Source organism: Acinonyx jubatus, chromosome D1, assembly GCF_027475565.1.
Source record: "Acinonyx jubatus isolate Ajub_Pintada_27869175 chromosome D1, VMU_Ajub_asm_v1.0, whole genome shotgun sequence".
Lineage (NCBI taxonomy): Eukaryota > Metazoa > Chordata > Mammalia > Carnivora > Felidae > Acinonyx > Acinonyx jubatus.
Genome location: NC_069390.1, coordinates 100,268,252 through 100,286,910, shown reverse-complemented (window position 1 = coordinate 100,286,910; position 18,659 = coordinate 100,268,252). Strand labels below are relative to the sequence as shown.

At 49.9% G+C, this 18,659-nt stretch overlaps 1 protein-coding gene across 13 annotated transcripts in view; it reads right to left on the bottom strand.

Moving 5' to 3' along the window:
- Positions 1-13,136: 13,136 nt before the first annotated feature.
- The window catches only part of CADM1 (cell adhesion molecule 1), a 424,919-nt gene continuing 419,396 nt past the window's right edge, over positions 13,137-18,659 (bottom strand). For all 13 annotated transcript variants that reach the window (XM_053204083.1, XM_053204084.1, XM_053204086.1 and 10 more), the window contains 2 exons: positions 18,275-18,406; positions 13,137-16,208 (listed from right to left, as the gene is read on the bottom strand). In XM_053204083.1, coding sequence (XP_053060058.1) covers positions 16,090-16,208; positions 18,275-18,406 — 251 coding nt within the window. In that variant the 3' untranslated portion in view covers positions 13,137-16,089. The remainder of the gene's footprint in view (positions 16,209-18,274; positions 18,407-18,659) is intronic.

The following is an 18,659-nucleotide window of genomic DNA, read 5'->3' as shown; positions in this document are numbered from 1 at the left end:
GCTGGCAGGGGCCTCACGTGGCGTGAGGCACCCTCGGTTTTCAGGGTACGCTCGGCCTCACAGCTAGGTCAGATTTTCCACCCACCCCTTTGGGTGAGCCAGAGCTGCTCCAGCCGGCCCCTTTGTTTCCTCCAAATCCCACTTCTTTCAAAGGGGCAGTGAAGTACAATGATTTAGAGTAAAGATTCTGACCTCAGAGCGGCTTGATTTAAATCCTACCCTGCTATTGGCCAGTTGTGGGATCCTTAACAAGTAGCTTAACCAATCTGTGTTGAGCTTCCCCATCTGTAAAATGGGTATAATAATAACAATACCTACCCCTTAAGGTTGTGGTAGGACAGTACCTGGCATACAGCAAGTGCTTAATGAATGTTAGCTATTATTTTATTGCAGAGGTATTTGGGATCTCAGAATTCCCCACAAACAGCACATCTGTCTGAATCTGCATATATGTGGCTAAATGTAAACTCTATGTAGGAGGGAACCAGACAGAGAAGGGGCTGGCTCCTTGTGTTGGCAATGTGCCTGGCACCAGGTTTTACTGGGGTTATTTCATTTCCTTCTCAAAGGTCTTTGAAGCATGTATGTTTTTGTGTTCATTGTACAGACGAGGAAAGTGAGGCTCAAAGCATTTTAAAAAGATTTGCTGTTGCTGCCCTTTAAACGCCTGCAATGTACCGTTTTACAATAAAACCCCAAATCCTTAACACGGCTTGTAAAATCCTCCATGATCCGGCTGTAGCCCCACTGCCTTGTTCATCCACTGCTGGTCCCTGGCACTCCCACCTTGCTGGCCCGTCCCTTTGTCCACACCACATACCATCCTGCCTCAGGGACTTTGCACATGCTTGTTTCGTCTGCCTGGGCTTGACCTCCTTGTCCGTTTTTGCTGAAATAATTCCTGTTCATCCCTCACGTCTCAACTCCTGCTTCTCCAGAGAAGCCTTCCTGGGACAGCACCCCCCCCCCCCGGCCTGGAGAAGGCCCTGCTTCCACATGCTTTGATGGCAACCCCCATGTCTCCTTCATAGCATCTCTTGCAATTGTAACTGAATATTCCACTGTGTGCCTGTTGTTTGCTTCACTGAGGGCAAGACTCACGGGGGCACCGTCTGTGTTAGTCAGGAGAGGGTGGGCCATGCCACGGGGACATAAATCCCAAATGTCTTGTTTCTCTCTCATGCTACGAGTCCCACGTGGGTCAGTGCAGACCTCCTCCACCTGGTCACTCAGGGAAGGGGAACAGGGGAGATGCAGCACCTTGTGGCGGTACCATAGGGAACACCCGCCCTTCTCAGGGGCTGCCAGGGGGAGGAGAGAGACTGGGGAATCGTGTGTGGGCACATCTCCTCTGCTCTATGCTCTGCCCGACGGCGGCGAGGCGGGGAGATGTGGGGGGCAAGTGGGGTATTTGATCTGCCACAGAGACCTTACCCAAGGTGTTCCCTGACATGTTCCCCGCGCCTGGCACGCTGCCTGGCACATATGGGAGCTCCCCAGGGATCTGCGGAATGGATGAGGGTGGTTGTCAGGGCAGGGCAGTGAGGATCACCCAGCGAGTGGGGGAGCTAGGCCTTCAGACCACGACCCTCCTGATTTCAAAAGCTTTGGCCTTCACACTCTGCCTTGTTATCTCCCCAGTTGGACAGGATGCTTTTCTCCTCCCTACGGAGAGGACAGAGTAGCAGGCGGTCACATACTTGATAGATTTGTTTTTCCTGATGAAAGTAATGAAAGCTGCATGTCCCCCAATCAGCCTCGCCATTAGCCATCGAGCCACTCGCCAGAGACAAGGGGCAATTCACATTCAGCGAACGTTTCTTAAGTGCCTACTGTGTGCTGGGTGTGCCATCTCAGCTGGTGTGCGTTGAAGCCCGGGGCTTCCTGCTTTCCTTCCGGGCAGGGGTACCGATGCTCCATGCTCGGTAGTAAAGCTGGAATCAGAGGTTGGCTGGCTCTAAGCCTCGCACCCATCCCCCCTGCAGCCAGTATCTCCCGGAGGTTAGCAAGCCAAGCGTCAGAAGCATCTGGGGTGCTTGTGGACACGCAGGCTGCCTGGCCTCCACCCCTGCAGCTTCTGATTCAAAAGATATGGGTGGGGACTGCGACTCTGCACTGGTAATGAGCTCCGGGTGATGCTACCTGTAGGGCCAGGGCTCACCGTTGGGACGCACCTGCCGGGCAGCCTGCTGCCTGGTGGCGAAGGGCGAGGCGCGCTTCCCTCGTTAACTTGGCTCCGGTGTCTCGGCTGGGGAGGTGGGGATCAGGAATGCAACACCTCGGTGGCTGCTCTTTGGCACTTCTCTGTGAGACTGCCTGCATCCAAGTGTATAAAATGAGAGGGTTGGACTGGACGAGCTCTGAGGTGCTCTGCAGATCTGACATTCTATATTCTATGATTGGATGAACTAAACCAAAGCTACAGATCCCATTTAAGTCTCTTCCTAGGCGGGAAGTGCTACAGACTAAAAATTGTGTAACAATAAACGCCTAGGGAAGTCAAGGAGGTATCGAGTAGCCACTGTGAGCTCCGTGTACTGCAGGGCTCTGGGGAATCCAGGACAAGTGTGAGATGTGACCCAGCTGCGCCAGGCACCAGCAGCCTGGCGTGGAGCGGAAACACACGCTTGAGACAATGAGAGGGAAGTGTGTCAGGATGTAACCAAGTGCTAATTGGTGTCTGTTTAGGGGCTACTGGCAGGGTTTGGGAAACCCCAAGGGGGAGGTACGACTCCGGGAGCCCAGACGCTTGACAAGTACCTATAACCAACATCTGTGTAACCCCGTGGCATTTTAATCTGTGTGGTCGCCACAACCTGGGGGCGGGGCGGGAGGTGAGTGTTTTGAGGGTGAAGAAACAGACTCAGAGACTCGCCCAAAGCCAATTTTTATTATGAAGAAGTTGGGATTTGAACCTAGGTCTGCTGACAGCAAAGCTCGCGTCCTTCGGGGGACTGGGCAGGAGGGACGAGACGGATGGCACACCTTGCCCAGGCCACGTGCAGGGTTCTGAGATGGAGGAGGCGGGCTGGGTGAGGCGTATGCTAACTCAGTAGTCCCAGGAAGCCTTCCCGGGGTCCCTGATTAGGCTGGCAGTAATGCACGTCATGGGATGGCTGCAAGAAGGGCTTTATATGGCTAATGTGGTCATCCGCCAATGGCCTGGGGAGCAGCCAGGGCCCAGCTAGGGCAGTGCACTGTCGCAGTGCTCCTCTGGGTCCCGGAGGCTCTGGGTTTCTACTGCCTCTCTCCAGGCGGCCATCTTTGTGTGCACTGGAAAACAGGCATGCCTTCCAAGAAGATACAACTGGGCATCAGGTCACCGTGCTTGGCTAGCAGAGGGTGGGCTCTGGATCCCTGCCCTTGATCTGACACTCTTGTCAAACGAACGGTCTGTACAACTGTGTCTGGTAGCCTTGTCTCCCTCCCACCACACACGCACACCGGGACTGTCACCCTCTCCTTACCCAGGGAATTCACTTCCTCGGGGGAACTGGAAACCTCTGTGCCTTCAAGCCACTTCGTCCCTCCTTCCCCACATGCTTTCTAGCCGAATCCCTCCTACGAGGGGCTGCTGCTGGGGCTGGAAGCGGCTGGCAGAATAAAATCCACAAGGTCAGAGAGAAAGCACAGCCAGAAGCAGTGGCTATCTGACTTTAAGGATGGTGTAACAAAGGAGACAATGCCAGGAGGCAAGGCTTTGGAGGCATCCCCTCCCCTCATCAAACTGTTAAAATGGAATACCAAGCTCAAGTCTTTATCACAAAAAAAAAAAAAAAAAAAAAAAAAAAAAAAGTAGCAGCAGCTGAAGAGTGCAAGCCAGGGAGGGGGGAGAGAGAAGAGAGCCACACTGAAATCAATACCGGCCAGGACAAGCATTATCCCATGTGGAACACCTCAAGCCTCTGCCTAGAAAATTTGATTGGATCTTCAGAAAAACCTATTAGTGTGTTGTCAGGACCTTCTGGTGATAACTGACCAGCTCCTGCCAATCGATGTGCTTCACTTGTGTAGCTCCTGATTTTTTAACAGCATAATTGTTTTTTTAATAACGGGCTGGCTCAGCCACTCCAGCAAGCGGGGAGTCAGAGCCAGACTCCCAACTTAAAATATAGAGAAACACGAGGCTCCAGCCACTTCTTCCTAATTGCACAATTACTTTGAGGAGCGCCACGATGGAAGAAGGTGGGGGGGGGGGTGCGGTGAGGCTTGTTGCAGCGAAGCCAAGTTAAGGAAAGTCACAGAAGTAATTACACAAGTCAAAATTATTTGCTAAATGAAATCCGTTCGTCACAAAGGAACCTTTATTTAGTTTTTAAAGAAAAAGGGCAAAAATTGCACCATCTCAGCACGGCAAGGATACCATAAAGCAACAGTGGAATTAGCGGTCAATTATTACAGCTTCTTAATTTTCAACCCGAGAGCTTGCAACGCATTTTATTTGGGTTTTTAAATGCACTGTAACAACAGCAGTATTTCTGCTCTTTACCACGCCTTGGATCTGAGATGTCAAAGTACTTTACAAACAAATAACTCCAAACAATTTGGGATTGAGGCTCTTTATAGATGGAGAGCAGGGCCCAGGGAGGAAGCAATTTGCCCAAGGTCACGGGCTGAATCAGAGGCACAGCTGGAAACACTACTCATGAATGCTGGCTCCTGGAGCCTGAGCTCATCACCACCAGCCTGCCTCCCTCCCACACACACCAAAACAAAACCCCAAAGCCGGAAGACAGCAACAGGGCAGAGAAGTCACCTGCCCTCCAAGGCTCAGGGTGTCCACACTGACAATTTGCTGAACCGATCGGAAGCTGGGCGCGCAGGTCAGATATCTCTGCACACTGCCGTGGCTGAAACCAAGAGAATCAGTAGCTAGTGAAAGTTTACAGTGTTCTCTGCATATGTGGGACAGCCCAGCTTTCCATCTTGATTCCCCTGAATATTTGTCAGTGTCTTGCAAAGCGTCAGCCTTCCGGGCTTGATGGCTCACTCACAGTGGGACTCTGCCCACCTGGGCTGGCTCCCTCAGGAACCTGGCGCGGTGTGCTCAGTGTTGGGGTGCAGGATTCAGAAAAGGGGAGGAGAGAGAATGAGAGGGTGGGAGGAAGGAGGCAAGAAAATAAAGACAAGGTGGGGCTGACTTCAAACTTTCGCAGGCCCTGGGACCTCCTCTTACAGAGCCTCTATCCCACACTATAGCATTTCTATTACAATCCCCCGAATACAATTTATACGTGATTATTTGCCAGTTCAGTTTGGTTGTAGTTTACTGGTTGACAACATTATAGTTTTGTAGAGATTTAATTAAACATTTAATAATTTTGATTTTATAATTTTCTTCTCTGTATTTTGGAGGGTTTTGTTTTGTTTTGTTTTGTTTCCTCTTTCCAAGTCCCAAATACGGTCACAGGCCCTGGAAATGTTTAGAAGACACAGGCACTACCCACATTGACCTTGACGGGTAAAAGAGCCCAAAGAGATAGAAGAAGGGAGGGATGGGGGAAAACAAAGTTGACCAGGACAGCAAGAAAGCAGAATCAAAACCAAACTGAAACAAAAATTTAGCAAAGTGGACTGAGGGAGTTCTAGAAACTATAGAATTTCTGGTTAGAAAGAAGGAAGGCAGGCCTTACCAGGCTATTTCCAGGAAAGAGAAAGCCCACTCCAACCATAGATGAAAAAAAAATCTCTCATTATTCACTAATTTATTGAGCACACGGCCAGATACCGCACTTGGCTTCAGAGATACAGAGCTGGATCAGATACAGTCTCTACTCTCAAGGAATTTACCGTTTTATTGAGGGAGACAGAAAGGTAAACAAACAGTTCAGATATGTGATAAGGACTCAAAAGGAGGTGAGTGTGGGAGGCTGGGCAAGTGCAGAGAAGGAATCCAGGAGAAGGACGCTTGGAGTATTCAAAGGCACAGAGGTGTGGACGGCAATGAGCTGGAGCTTGAGGAAGGCCCGGCAGGGGGTGCGGGTACCGGAGGGCCACTGGGTGAGGCTGAAAAGCCAAACCAAGTTGACTCAGCCTCTGAGGATTTGGATGGAATCTGAAGCCAAAGGTCAGCCAGGAGTGGTTTCCAACCAGTTTACTTCCGTTTGGGACTGTGATGGGGCCAGGGCACAGGCTTGGGGAAACCAGAGAAAAGGCTGTCCCCCTCTTGCGGTGGGAGGTAAGGGGCCTGTGTGAGGGAGGGGGCAGGATGAGGTTGGGTCAAGTTGGAGAAGCGTTTAGGGGGCAGAGGGGCAGGAGCTGGGAACGGGTTGGAAGTGGGGGATGAGGGAGAGACAGGGATGAGGGAGGACCCCAGGGCTCATGGCCGCTGACCCTGTTTTCTGGAAGAGGGAGAAGAAAGGAAGGGGCAGGTGTGGAGGAAAGTTTTCATTTCCCCAGAGCCCTGTGATCCTAAGGCGGGTGCCATGCTAGAGGGATCATGTCCCAATAAGGCCTCTGAAAAGCTGTGGGAAAAAGCCAGAAAAACCCTTTGAGGGGTGGGGAGAGTAGGGATGGAGAGAGTCACTGGTAGATTATGAGTGTTTTAGGGAGCACTCCTGGCCAAGACAGAAACAACCCAGAGGCCAAACACTAGACATCTGTTCTTTCAGCCTTAGAAGAGAGGGGCTTGAAGTCAATAGGGACCCCGAGAGAACACGACTGAAACCTCTAAGACCACTCTGAGCGCAGGACTGGGGCTCCTGTTGCGATTCACGGTTGAAGGGGGTTTATTGGAAGTGAGCTAATGAAAGCTCCGAGCTATCCCCAGAAGTCTGTATGGCCCCTGGCCAGCTATACAACCTACGTAATAGCTAGTGTGATGGTGGGGTTGGATTGAGACACGGATACCTGTCAATCACGGCAAATTCATTGGGTTAAACTCCCATCACCCAGAGCTGACCCTTTCCTACCGAAGGAAGTAATGAGCTAGAAATAAGTGCCATCTGAAGCTGAGTCTAAGTAAATCTGTGCTCATGGACATCTCAAGCCACAGCTTCGGTTTGAGCTTTCAAACAGATGGATACTCTAGCATGAAATTGCCAAGATTAAGAAGAGAATGCTGGTTTAATACGTGTGGCTGGGGAAATAGCCCGGGGCGGTCCGTGGAGCTGGATTCCCGAATCCTGGCCCAGGACTCGCTCAGCACTCACGGGAAGTAAACAGCCCCAGAGCGAAAGCAACTGCGTTTCTTGCCCGGTCTTTGATGTTGGCAAAGGGAAGACAAACGAGGGATCTCTGGTTTGGGGACGGCATGAATGAACCACACATGTCCATAAATAAACCAGGAGCCCTCCAAACACGCTGCTCATTTGTTCACACAAAAGCCGGGCTGGCAGCCCTCTCTCTCGCCGAGCCATGTTCACAGTCGGATCCTTAATGCATTGTGAGCGTTCAATCAAACTTTTAGTGGTGAAACTCTGGGAGCAAAAAGCCAGCTAAGCCCAAACGGTCCCTTTGCTTTTCCATCTTTTGTGGCTGCCTGGCTGTGCTCTTATGGGTTTCTGTTGTCAACAAACTCCTGGCTTGCCTGTGAGCACTCCAAATTATTGAAAATGACTACAGCTTAAGACTGGCAGGATGATTGTTAAAAACAGCCCTGGCATTAATCATAGCTTAAGAGCTTTTGGAAAATGATTCTAATTCAGAAGGGGTGGCTTACAAAGAGGCTTGTCGAAAAGCGGAGCAGACATCAAATTCTGAAAGGTGAAAAGCCTCCTTGGTACCCACACCTGGCTCCTTCTGAAATCCAGCTGGCAGACGTCTGTGGGGGGCACAGCTCGTCCCCACCAGCTCAGCCCATCTGAGACCACCTTGGGTTTTCCACGAGTCTCAAGGCACCCCGGCCCCCTGAGCTGGGGGCCCCCGAGACGGGAAAGACTTCTCGGGAGTACCCACAGTTAGGAGTCTTACTGGCTGTCCTTGGAATAAGGAGGAGGTGGCCGGGCGCCTCGTATTCTGTCAAGAGTTGGAACGCCTTAGACCGGTGCTGAAATAAGCTGTGTGCACAGAGGCAGCTGCGTGGGCAAACACATGGTCAGCATTTGCAAGGAGCCAGGCAGGGCAACGAGCTAATACTTCTGCCTTTTGCCTGCCTGGCACAACAAAGGAGAATGATTTTTGCCATCAGCATTCTCCCTATCACGGACTCATTGCACAATTTAGTATGATTAATGGTTTCCATTTAGGAGAAGCCGAGAACGAGAACAGTGGGGGCGCGCCAGCAACCCGGCTGGGGGTGTTCGCGGTTACAACTAGTGTGCAATTGCAAGGGCAAAGGGGACGCGGCTGGTGCCTGCCGGCCGTGCCCTCCACCTTCCCTTCCCCGCACGACTGGGGAGGCACTATAGGGCGAAGAAGCGCATGGCTTTTGACATGCATTTGCACAAACAAGTCTGAAAACTGCCCCCTTGTGATGCACTGTCTGCTGTTTCGTCCTTGTAGCCTTGAAACGTTTGTGACCAGAAGCGACTCCCTCTTGACCTGCCAAAGGGAGCTTCGGTCCTGGAAGTTCCTACCTAAGGGCTGGGTCTGAGGCAGCGCGGTGGCGGGCGGTGCGGCGGGAGCTAGCAAACTAACCCACCACCTCTGTCTCTGGAGCCTGCAGGCTGGAAGACCTAGTCTCAGCTCCCATCTGCTGGCTCTCTGGGGAATTCTTCTTCTCCGCTCTGCAGGATCCTTTTCGTCCCACTTCTGACCGCACGGCTTCTGGTCGGATCTCACAGCTGCTGGAGGTGAGCGGTGAGACCGTGGCCGCCATAGCCAGAGACTTGTGGGTGCTGATAGAAACCAACCGGGAAAACAGAGGATTCAAGAGGGTCTGCATTTTTTTTTTTTTTTTTTAAAGCAACAGCTTTTGCAACCGAAGCCAGAAAAGGGAGAAAATTCGTGATCTTGGCTGGGTCTAACGTGACTCAAGACCCTTCTCGATGCATTGGTGTCTCTGCAAGGAAATCTATTATTTTCCATAAACTGTCTTAAGCATCTCCCGGGCTACATTTCTGGCTGTGTTAAGAATCAAGCCATCAAGAACAGCTGTGAATGTTATACACTTTCAGCAGCAGCAATGGGCTTTGGCAGGAAAGTGGGAGCAAAAAAACCCAAGTAGGACATTTCAGTTGACAGTAATGGCATTTTCCCTTCCTTGTCCAAACGATAAAAGATTCATGCTCCTAATTGCAACACTATAGCTGCCCCCATCACTTTATTCTGGGAGAGGAGGTTAGAGAAAACAGGCCTAGAGAGAGGGAGAGAAAGAGAGAGAGATGGATAGTAATTTCGTCACTAGCTAACAGAGACTGATTAGTGCAGAAGACTATCTTCCACAGCAATACTTTTTAATCAGGTCTGCTGTGTCTGGGCAAACAGCTTTTGTGGATTAGCTAGACTGGAGCCTGCCAGCATCCGTTGCAAGTTTAAACGATGAAATACACAACTACAGAGAAAACAAACCAAAAAGAGTAATAAAGTCACACATTTCAATATTCAGCAACCATTAAGGGATTTAAATATTTGCTTGCTATTAAAGGCTTGCATTAGGCTCTTCCAACACCAGCTCTGGAAGACTGAAATATCAATTACAGATCAATTTTCCCCCTAAGTAAACACTAATGCAGGATAAACAGTATTAGAAGATGCAATCGTCACATTGCTGACTTCAGGATGGACTTCCTGCTGGTAACAGCAAGTTTAAGCCTGGTGATTAATTAACCTGAGAAGATAGCACTTAAGGAAGATTTAAGGCGATCATGTCTGAAATAGGACTGTGAGCCAGCCCACATTTGGAGGGCAGCTGAAGTCCTGGACCTGGGGTATGTGCTGATCTGACCCTCTCTAGGTTTCCTCACTTTCCCCGGAATCACCGCCCCACAGCTCAACACCTCGAAGGATTAGGAGGGAGTGGCAGGGCATCGGCCGTGGGTGTGCTCGTGAGAGAGAAAGCACCTGACTTTGAAGTCAGGTTCCTTGTCCGGAGTAATTCCCTAGTTGAATACGCAAGACCTGAAGTGCAATTCCCGGCACCGACCAGCGGGGGCAGTAGACTTTGGAATGAAAAATACAAAAAAGAAAATTTCCTACGTAGGGGAGAGCCTGGAAACAGAGGATGGGAAGACTTGCAAAAAGAAACTTCTTGCTTTCAAGTCTCAGTTTTGGGGCGCTCACATGATCCTTGTGCCTAACACCCTCTTTCTGGCATGTGTAATGATTGGGGGGTTACTTGGGGGAATTGAATGATACGGCTCTTACTGGAGGCACATTGGACAATTTTGAAATGAACATGGACAAGGCAAGGAACGTGGCTTGAATTTTTCTAACACGCCGTACGTCACGTCACTCTGAAGGCCCTTCTCGGTATATGCTGACAATAGTGAGGCTTTGCTCAGCTATTACCAAATATGTCATTCCCTGTGGGAGAGAAGAGATATTCCGTCCCAGCAGGACCATGAGGACGATGGGCTGGCCGGTGCGTTCTTCACGGCCCCTGGCAAGCTGCCTACGCTGACGTGCTTGTCAATGTCAAGGTCTGAAATACAGAATTGGTGACCTGTCAGACTAGGTATAGTGAGACCCAGCAACGGGGCGCTCAGCTGGTGTCCCCGGAATAAACTATTCCTTGCCGAGTGCCTACTGTGTGCCCACCGCCGTGTGACCATTGGCCTACGAGGTCTGCGGATGACAGCCAGGAGCCCTCTCTTCCTTCGCCCGGACAGTGGCTAAGGACACCCAGCTGCTTCATTTTCGAAAGATTTCCAAAGTATACGTGTATGGCTGTTGGGTAGGCATTTCTCTCCCAAGGCATGTGGCTGCCAGTTTTTTATGACTAAGGGCTGTGTACTTGGTATCCTGACCAAAAAGGTCTTAAGTGAATTTTATAACGAAACAAAACGCTCTCACTCAAGCGGGCTCTTTCTACCTGTAGCATGGCGAACGGCATGGTTGCTTTAAGGTTCTGGATGTCAGAATCAAAGGAACATTTCTCCATGGAGTAAGTCCACGGGCAGTACAAGAATTACATTTCAAGCAGACAGAGGACAGTGAAAGATTGCACCAATTAACAGCCGCATATCACCTCGGGGTTCTAGTTGATGTATTTGGAGAATGCAAGCAGGCCAAAGCATTTGTGAAAACCCTCTGGAGGAAACGAGGGCCATTTTCACTCCCAGACCAAATGAAGGACCGGGCTACTTATCAGGCTCCTGCTCACATGGACTGCTTCTGGCACCTTCTCATTTGCATACCCTGTGGAACTCAACCGGCAACTGTGCAGCGAGGGGCCACCTCACGTCTGCCTCCGTTCAATGGACTTCTTGGGTCCCTTCATTGTAGGTTACAGCTGAATCGGGAGCCTCATGCTACAGACGAGGGGGTGGGGCTGGGGTCACTGAACGTGCCACATGGCCTGGAATAACCAGTGGATGGTGAGGATACAGGGGTGGTTACACCTTCCAAGGCAAGCGTCAAGAGGATGTGAGGTGTCCACACGCAGAGGAGCCCAATAGCTCCCTTCACTTGAGCAGTGACCACCTCTTGGTAGCCGTGGGGAACCTTCTAGCCTTTCACTCCCCCATTTCCCTCTCTCCTGTATGACTGACTGTGGTGCCTTATCTGCTAAGCTCCTCCTGCTTATCTCGTGTACGTCTCCTAACAGCACTGACGGTGAGCCTTACCTTCCAGAGCAGGAGACCAAGGCCAGGTAGGCTGGGTAACTTGCCCGAGGTTTCACGGCTGGTAAGTGGCAGAGCAGGGCCTGGGGCCCGTACTCCTGATCTCTGCCCTCTATCACCTCTGTAAAAAGCTATGGTGGATTAGAAGATCCCACAGCTCGTGCCTCCCCCCCCGCCCCCCAGAGGCCCGGACAGGCCCTGGAAATTTTGACTCCCATGCCTGGGCTGTGAGGGCGCCAGAGGACCGACCCCGCCTTCCGTGTCTCACTCATCTGGCTCTCGCCACACAGGCCAGCAGGCTGGCTGGCTTACTGCCCTCGGTGCTAAACCAGGCTTTCGGGCCCAGCGGGGGCCGGCTCCTCAGGGAAGCTGGTTTGGCTCTCCAGCCCATCTCCCTTCTCCAAGAAACTCCCCCGGCACTCTTGGGGCTCCTTAACCATCTTCGGCGAGGCCCCCACGTCTGAGGACCACTTCATGCGTTCGCACAGGTGGAACGGATGCCCTGGCTAGTCTCCAGCGACTACCTTCCGCTTCTCTGCGTTTATCATGACACTGAGCACCCAGCAGATGCCAGGTAACCGAGTATCTGATTGGCTGATGTTTTACAGAGACAGGCAAGGGACCAGGCCCGGGTGGAGGAGGCTGACATGAGAGACGTGGCCTTTGGCTTTTCTGGAGCTTACCTTTTCTTCCACTGCTGAGCATTTCCCCATTACCTGCCCGAGAGAGAGAGAGAGAGAGAGAGAGAGAGAAGGAAGCTCAACCCCGCCCCCCCCTCCACCCCGCCCCTCGCTGGGCTGATGGTGGGAAAAGGGCGGTGTGGGGCTGCTCACGTATAGTCTGTGCGTTTATGAGATCAGTCACCATGAAGTGCAGTCGTTGCTCCCTACGGCCTGCAAGGCAAGAGGACCACACACGGATCCTGCTGTCCACCCGCCCTGAGATCGCAGCGGCCTGAACAGGGACAGAGACGGGTCTCCCACAGGCGGCCAAGCCAGTCCTCCGCAGATCACACCATCTTTTTGTTAAAAGAGAGAGAGCTTGAAATGAAGAAGGCGGAATGAACTGTTAAGACACGAAATCCCAAAATAAGAGACAGGTGGAGCAGCCAACACAGGGACGTGGGTGGGGGTGGTGGGTGAAGGGGGGAGGGGCCGGCCGGCCCGCCGCCGCCGCATCCCGCACACCTGCACAGATCGCTGAGTCAGCGCTGCCGGAGCACCTGGAGCACCGGGCCCACCTGTCCGCTGCGCGGGGAGAAGAGAACAAGGGCAGGGAGGGTGAGCGGAGGAGAGAGAGCGAGAGAGAGCGAGAGCGAGCGAGCAGTTCCGAGCCGGGGCGGCTGCATCTCCCAGCACCTACTGCCCGCGTTCGTTCTTTCGCGTCGCTGCGCCCGACCCTGGGGAGGAAGCCGGCCCGCGCCCGCCCCGGGCGTCGGTAAGAAGTCCAGAATGAGATGAAGGGATCACTTGGTAACATTAATTTTTTTTTATTAAGAAGACAGATATTTTATAGTACTTCTTTTTTTTTCTTTTTTTTTGTAAAAATGGTATACATGAACCAATACAAAATGCGAATGGGAACATATGGATATGAAATTTCTTACACCATAACATTGTTCATGTACACCTCGAAAACAGAACTGGCCTAAAGGGAAAAATAATACGTCGGGGTGACTAAAGAACAAGCTTATTTGGCATCAATGATACATCCTTCATTATTTTATATTCCTTTAAAAAACACAGAAAACAAGTTTGTTCTTTCTTCACTCTAAAAAAAGTGATCAACCTGTACAAAGTAATACTCAACAATACATTTCAAACAGTGCACTGTATACTTAAGAAAAAATACATAAACCAATATACAACTAAAATCCATAATTTCCTGTTTTTGCTTTATTATTATTATTTTTTATTTTATTTTTTTCCAATGCGTGGGGCCTACACTTTGCAATCTACCTGAGACGGAAAAACACCAATCAGAACACATGAACCTGAGACATGTCAACATCGTAAAAGCCAGAAAGTTACATCAGGAACACTGCACTACCATACACTTTTCAAAACAAAGATGGAAGTTCCCAAAAATGAGATGCCAATTTGGTGAGCAATGGTAGTTGTTTTCTTTTTCTCCCCCCCCAAAAAGAACAACTGAAAAAAACCTTTTAACGACATGCTAAATGGTTCTCACCCTTTGATGTGGTTATACTATGGTCAGAATGGGCACTAAAGGGCTCGGGATAGAGCTGCACGTTATAAAATTCATCGAAAAAGGGATGTTCGTTGTGGCTTTTTGTCTTGGTTAAGTGCCTAGGGATGGGGGTGGGGTGGGGAGGGAAACAAAATGCTGCTCAATATGGATTTTCTTTTACATACCGGTCCGTTCCCAAAAGGCCCCCATATTGCAATGGTTCTATCAAAGGTTAAAACAAAGACAAGAAAAATCAACACACTTGCAAATAACAAAGAGTTGATACTTTTTTTTTCCCCCTTAAATAAATCAGCGTTAAGTTTTTCCACATAATGTAACAATAGTAAAAATGCACCTTGCAAAATCCAAAATTACTCACTGAAAATGTTATATAATATATATTTATATATATATAGATCTCTTTTTTTGATGCCATCTTTCCATAGGGACTGTATTCTGGAGTCTGGAGCCTTACCAACACATATGGTAAGAGTTTAGTTTTCGTCCTTTGGGACTACTTCTAGATTTCCTAGACGTTTCAGTGAAAATCCCCACATTTCTTTAAAAAAAATGTAAATGGTAACTTGACTCCTCTACCTTTTCCCAAGGCTCCCCATCTAAGATATGTTCAAGGTAACTTATTTTAGTAGCTATGCACTATGGCTGCCATCATGCGAAGATCAGTAATTTTTTGGCAGATGGTTCTTAAGGCTGAGGAAAGAGGCCAAGGCTAGTGTATGAAAGGTAAAAAGATAAAAACACTCACATTTGAGTTTTGATTAAGTAACTGAAAATCCCTACATGCTGTTTTTCCACCTCTGCTCTGACCTTTCGAGAACTAGATCGACAGCAGACCAGTGTGAGAATAATACCGGCCCTTCTTCTGTACCTCCTGCCTTTGTCAAGCCAAATCTGAAGGAATGAAAGTTTCACACGGATTCGAGTTGGAAATCCCAGCATGACAAATATCTGTAATATACAGTACATGCAGGCCACATCCTACTGTCTTCCTCACTAAACACAAAGGAAAAACAAAACAAAAACAAAAACCAAAAAAAAAAACAACAAAAAAACCCCCGAAAAACCAAACCCTGTCCCATCCAGTCATTCACACACCACGCGGACTTGCTTTTTTCCTACAAATTAGTGAGAAGTATGGCCGATTGGGAAAGGTGGATGGAATCGTTTGAAACAGAAATAACCAGAGCAGGACTTTCGTTCCCCCCCCTCCCGACTTCCCCTCCTGTGGCAACTCAAATTTGTCCACTTATATAAAAGGAACAGACCTCACCTGCCAGGTCTGTTTGGGGCGTTGAAAAAGGAGGAGCCCCTTCCGCCCCAAACCTTTCCGGACAGTGCGGGGTCTCTATGCTGAGCCGTCTACAGACACAGAATTAAAGACAGATTCGATCTCATTGTGACACGCCTCACTTTGCAGGTAACCCTGTACAGTAATGTAGTTCCACAGCAAACAGAACATTTTCTGAATCACAGTCTACGTTTCTAGTCTTCACTGCTCTACGTATTTGAAACATGGGTAGCAGCAAAGAGTCCTCGTTGTTTGTTCACCCAAATCTTTACGACAACAGAGTAAGAATGCATTATGGACACACTAAATTCTGAACTATGAAATCTAAACTGTGCTGGTTCTCCTTTCATGAAACTGAATCTTGAACAGAAAGCAGTTACTTAAAAAATAGACAAAAAAGGAAAGGAAAAACAACAACAAAATACGGGGGAAAAAGATTCTAAGGAATCCCAGCAGGCAAATTCCAAAATGGGAGATTTTGGGGAAAAAAAAAAAAATCCCAAAATTTTTGGGCAAAATAAATGTGCACAAAGGAAAAAAACAGAAAGAAAGAAACAGCAGGAAAAAAAATTTAAAAAGAGGAACACAACGAACAAACAAAAAAACAAGGCACAGAATTTTCTGCAATCTACCCAAACTAAATCCAAGCATCCAAGTTTGACTTGGTAGGAAGAAATGAAAATTTTAAAAAACCAACCAACCAACCAAAAAAAAAAAAAAGAAAAAAAAAAAGAGGTGTCAAACAGCAGAGTGTACTTTCAAAGAACATTTTTTTTTTTTACACAGCAAATCCCAAGCCTTCCCAGTCTCGCACCTTTCCACCCATTCATAAAAAAACACACGAATTTCTCGCAAGTTCCAATATCACTGTCTCTTTATCATCTAAATAGGGCCAGTTGGACACCTCATTGAAACAAAAAGGCTGATCTAGATGAAGTACTCTTTCTTTTCTTCGGAGTTGTTCTGTCCTCCTTCTGCATTGATTATAGCTGTGTCTGCGTCTGCTGCGTCATCGGCTCCTTTGGCTTCATGAGTGAAGTATGTACCTGAAAGATGAAGGGGTAAAGCACCGTGACTGTCTGATGGCCTCTGTGTAAAGTGGTACAGAGATGGCAACTTGCTTTATGGCCATCATCAGCCGAAGTGGTGTGCAGGCAGCAGAGGGGAAAAAACAATTGGAAGAAGAGAGCGAGGTGGATGAGACAAATGGGGATCCGGGGGTTCCAAAGGCACCACTCCAACTGAACCGCTGCGATATAATTCAGCAAATGAGACATTAGAGCAGTGATTATGACCAGAGAATGTCAGCAGAAGAAGACGTGAGTGGGAGCTAGAAATGCAGAGAGCTGGAGAGCCGCTGACTAGCATAAACAGTGCAGGCCACGACCAATGACCGGCAATGTGCGCGCACATGGTTAAGGACCAAAGCAAGGAAGAGCAATTAGCCAATTAATGAATTAGGGCCCTGACGATGTTCTACTGTCGTCTCAAATCGTTTGTTTGAGCCCCCGTCTCCTGGCTGCGCGAGTCACCGCTGCCTGTCCGTCAGGGAGGCCTCGCCGGGGCGTGTACGGGCACGTCGGACCGTCTCCTGCCCGCCCCCCTTCGGAGTGAGGGGTCCAGATCGCCACATCACTTGATACGACAACAGGCGTGAGCAAGGCTCGGGGTCTGTCTCAGGGGACGCGTGATTCTCGCTCGTGGTGTCAGTGTAGCCTGGACCCGGATTCATGGATTCGCTAATTGGCAAGGCCATGTTGCAATGACAACACACAGAACGTTCCAAAGCTGGAGACGCTCTCATCGGCAAGTCCCAACCCTTTACGGGAAAGGTGATGGAGAAAGACAAGGCCTGCACCTCGGTATGACGTCTGGGGAGAGTTTATGCTGCCCACCTAAACCACACAGCCCCTCCTCCCGTCATATATCCTCCAAGATTCTTAAAGGGGGAAAAAAAAAAGGCTGATAACGTTTGTTGTGTTTTCAGGTTTTCGTGAGTGACAAGTGTGAGCAGACAGGTGGCCAGATGTTCCCTGCCTGCATCCCTCCTCCCTCGGCACAGGACACCCTTTGCCCCCTCGTTCTCCACAGCTGCTGAGGAGACTTGGCCCCGCTCTCTGGCCTTACCCTCCTGGCTCTACCCCGCTCAACACCAAGAGGCTGGGCGTTCTCAGCCCAGCAGGCCGCCTCCGGGGCACGGGCAGAAGTACGCACAGCGCCGGGGGTCCCCAAACGGTTTATGCTGGAGACAGGCATTGTGGGTTCTGAAGGTGGTTTCCAGTACCTTGGACATCCACTGCTGTGCTCAAGGAATCCTCCCCAAACCCCAGCCCTGTGCTCACTATGCAAGTGCCTGGAGTTGATGCTCTAGGGCGGCCCCACACGCTCACAGCACAGCGCTCGAGAAAAACACCGGAGGAAGACAAGGGCTGACAGAGAAAGGGCAGAATAAATTACCAGGCGCGGGGGAGAGGGCTAGAGCAGCATGGGGCACAGAGGAGGAGCGTTGGAAAAGATGATTGCCCATCCAGGCTGCACAGTTGATACGTCTGATGATTAATGGCAATTTAAATCAATTGCACCGATGATTTAAAAAATACATATTTATGTGGCTTTTAAGGCACATCCAACCAAGGCAGGATTCTAGCCGCTGTGACCAGCTCACCCCAAGTTTGGGGCCAGGGGGACCAGAGCCCTGTCCAGCTGCTGCCCAGAAAGCAGACGGTTATGGGCACGTTCTTGGCGCGCTTGTCGTTTGGGGGTTCACGCCACACCTGGCCCACCGGCCCCTATTTTTACAATTTTTGCTCTATCCCCAATTACGGATTGCAGAATAACAAATCTAGAAAGCTTTTAGAGAAAATCGAAATCAAGACGTGCCACTCATCAACTCTCAGAGTCCTAATCAGCAGCTGCTAAGATTTCTGTTTTTCTTTTCTTTTTTTTTCTTTTTTTTTTTTCTTTTCTCTTCTCCTCTCTCCCAGTTTCAGGACCCGAACAGCCTATGCGGCCACGTGACCCAAACTGCCTAGCAAGGAAAACCTTGCCGAGTCCCCAGACGCAGGGGCTGTGGTGACGGGAGGCCTCCTGCCTACCAAAGCACCTTGCTTACCTTTATGTCTGGCAAAGTAGCGCCCCAGAATGATGAGCAAGCACAGCATGGCGAACACCACCACGGCCACGACCCCGCCGATCACGGCATGATCCACCGCTCTGATGGCGCCTTCTTCACCCGCTCGAGAATCTGTCGGGATCAGAAAAGGAACAGGGATGTAGAGCTCATCGCAAGACACCAGCAGCCCTGGCCGCACTGCCTCCAGGTCAGAGGTCACCTTCCCTTACACTGGAGGAGGCCGAGAGACCGTCCAGATGGATCAAGTCACACCAAGGGAACAGACTGACCTGTCCAGTGCCGAACCGATCTGTGCTCCCCACAGGGCGAGTTCACTGTAAGCAGCAGAGAAGCACTAGTGCGTGTGGAACCACGCTTAGGGGCC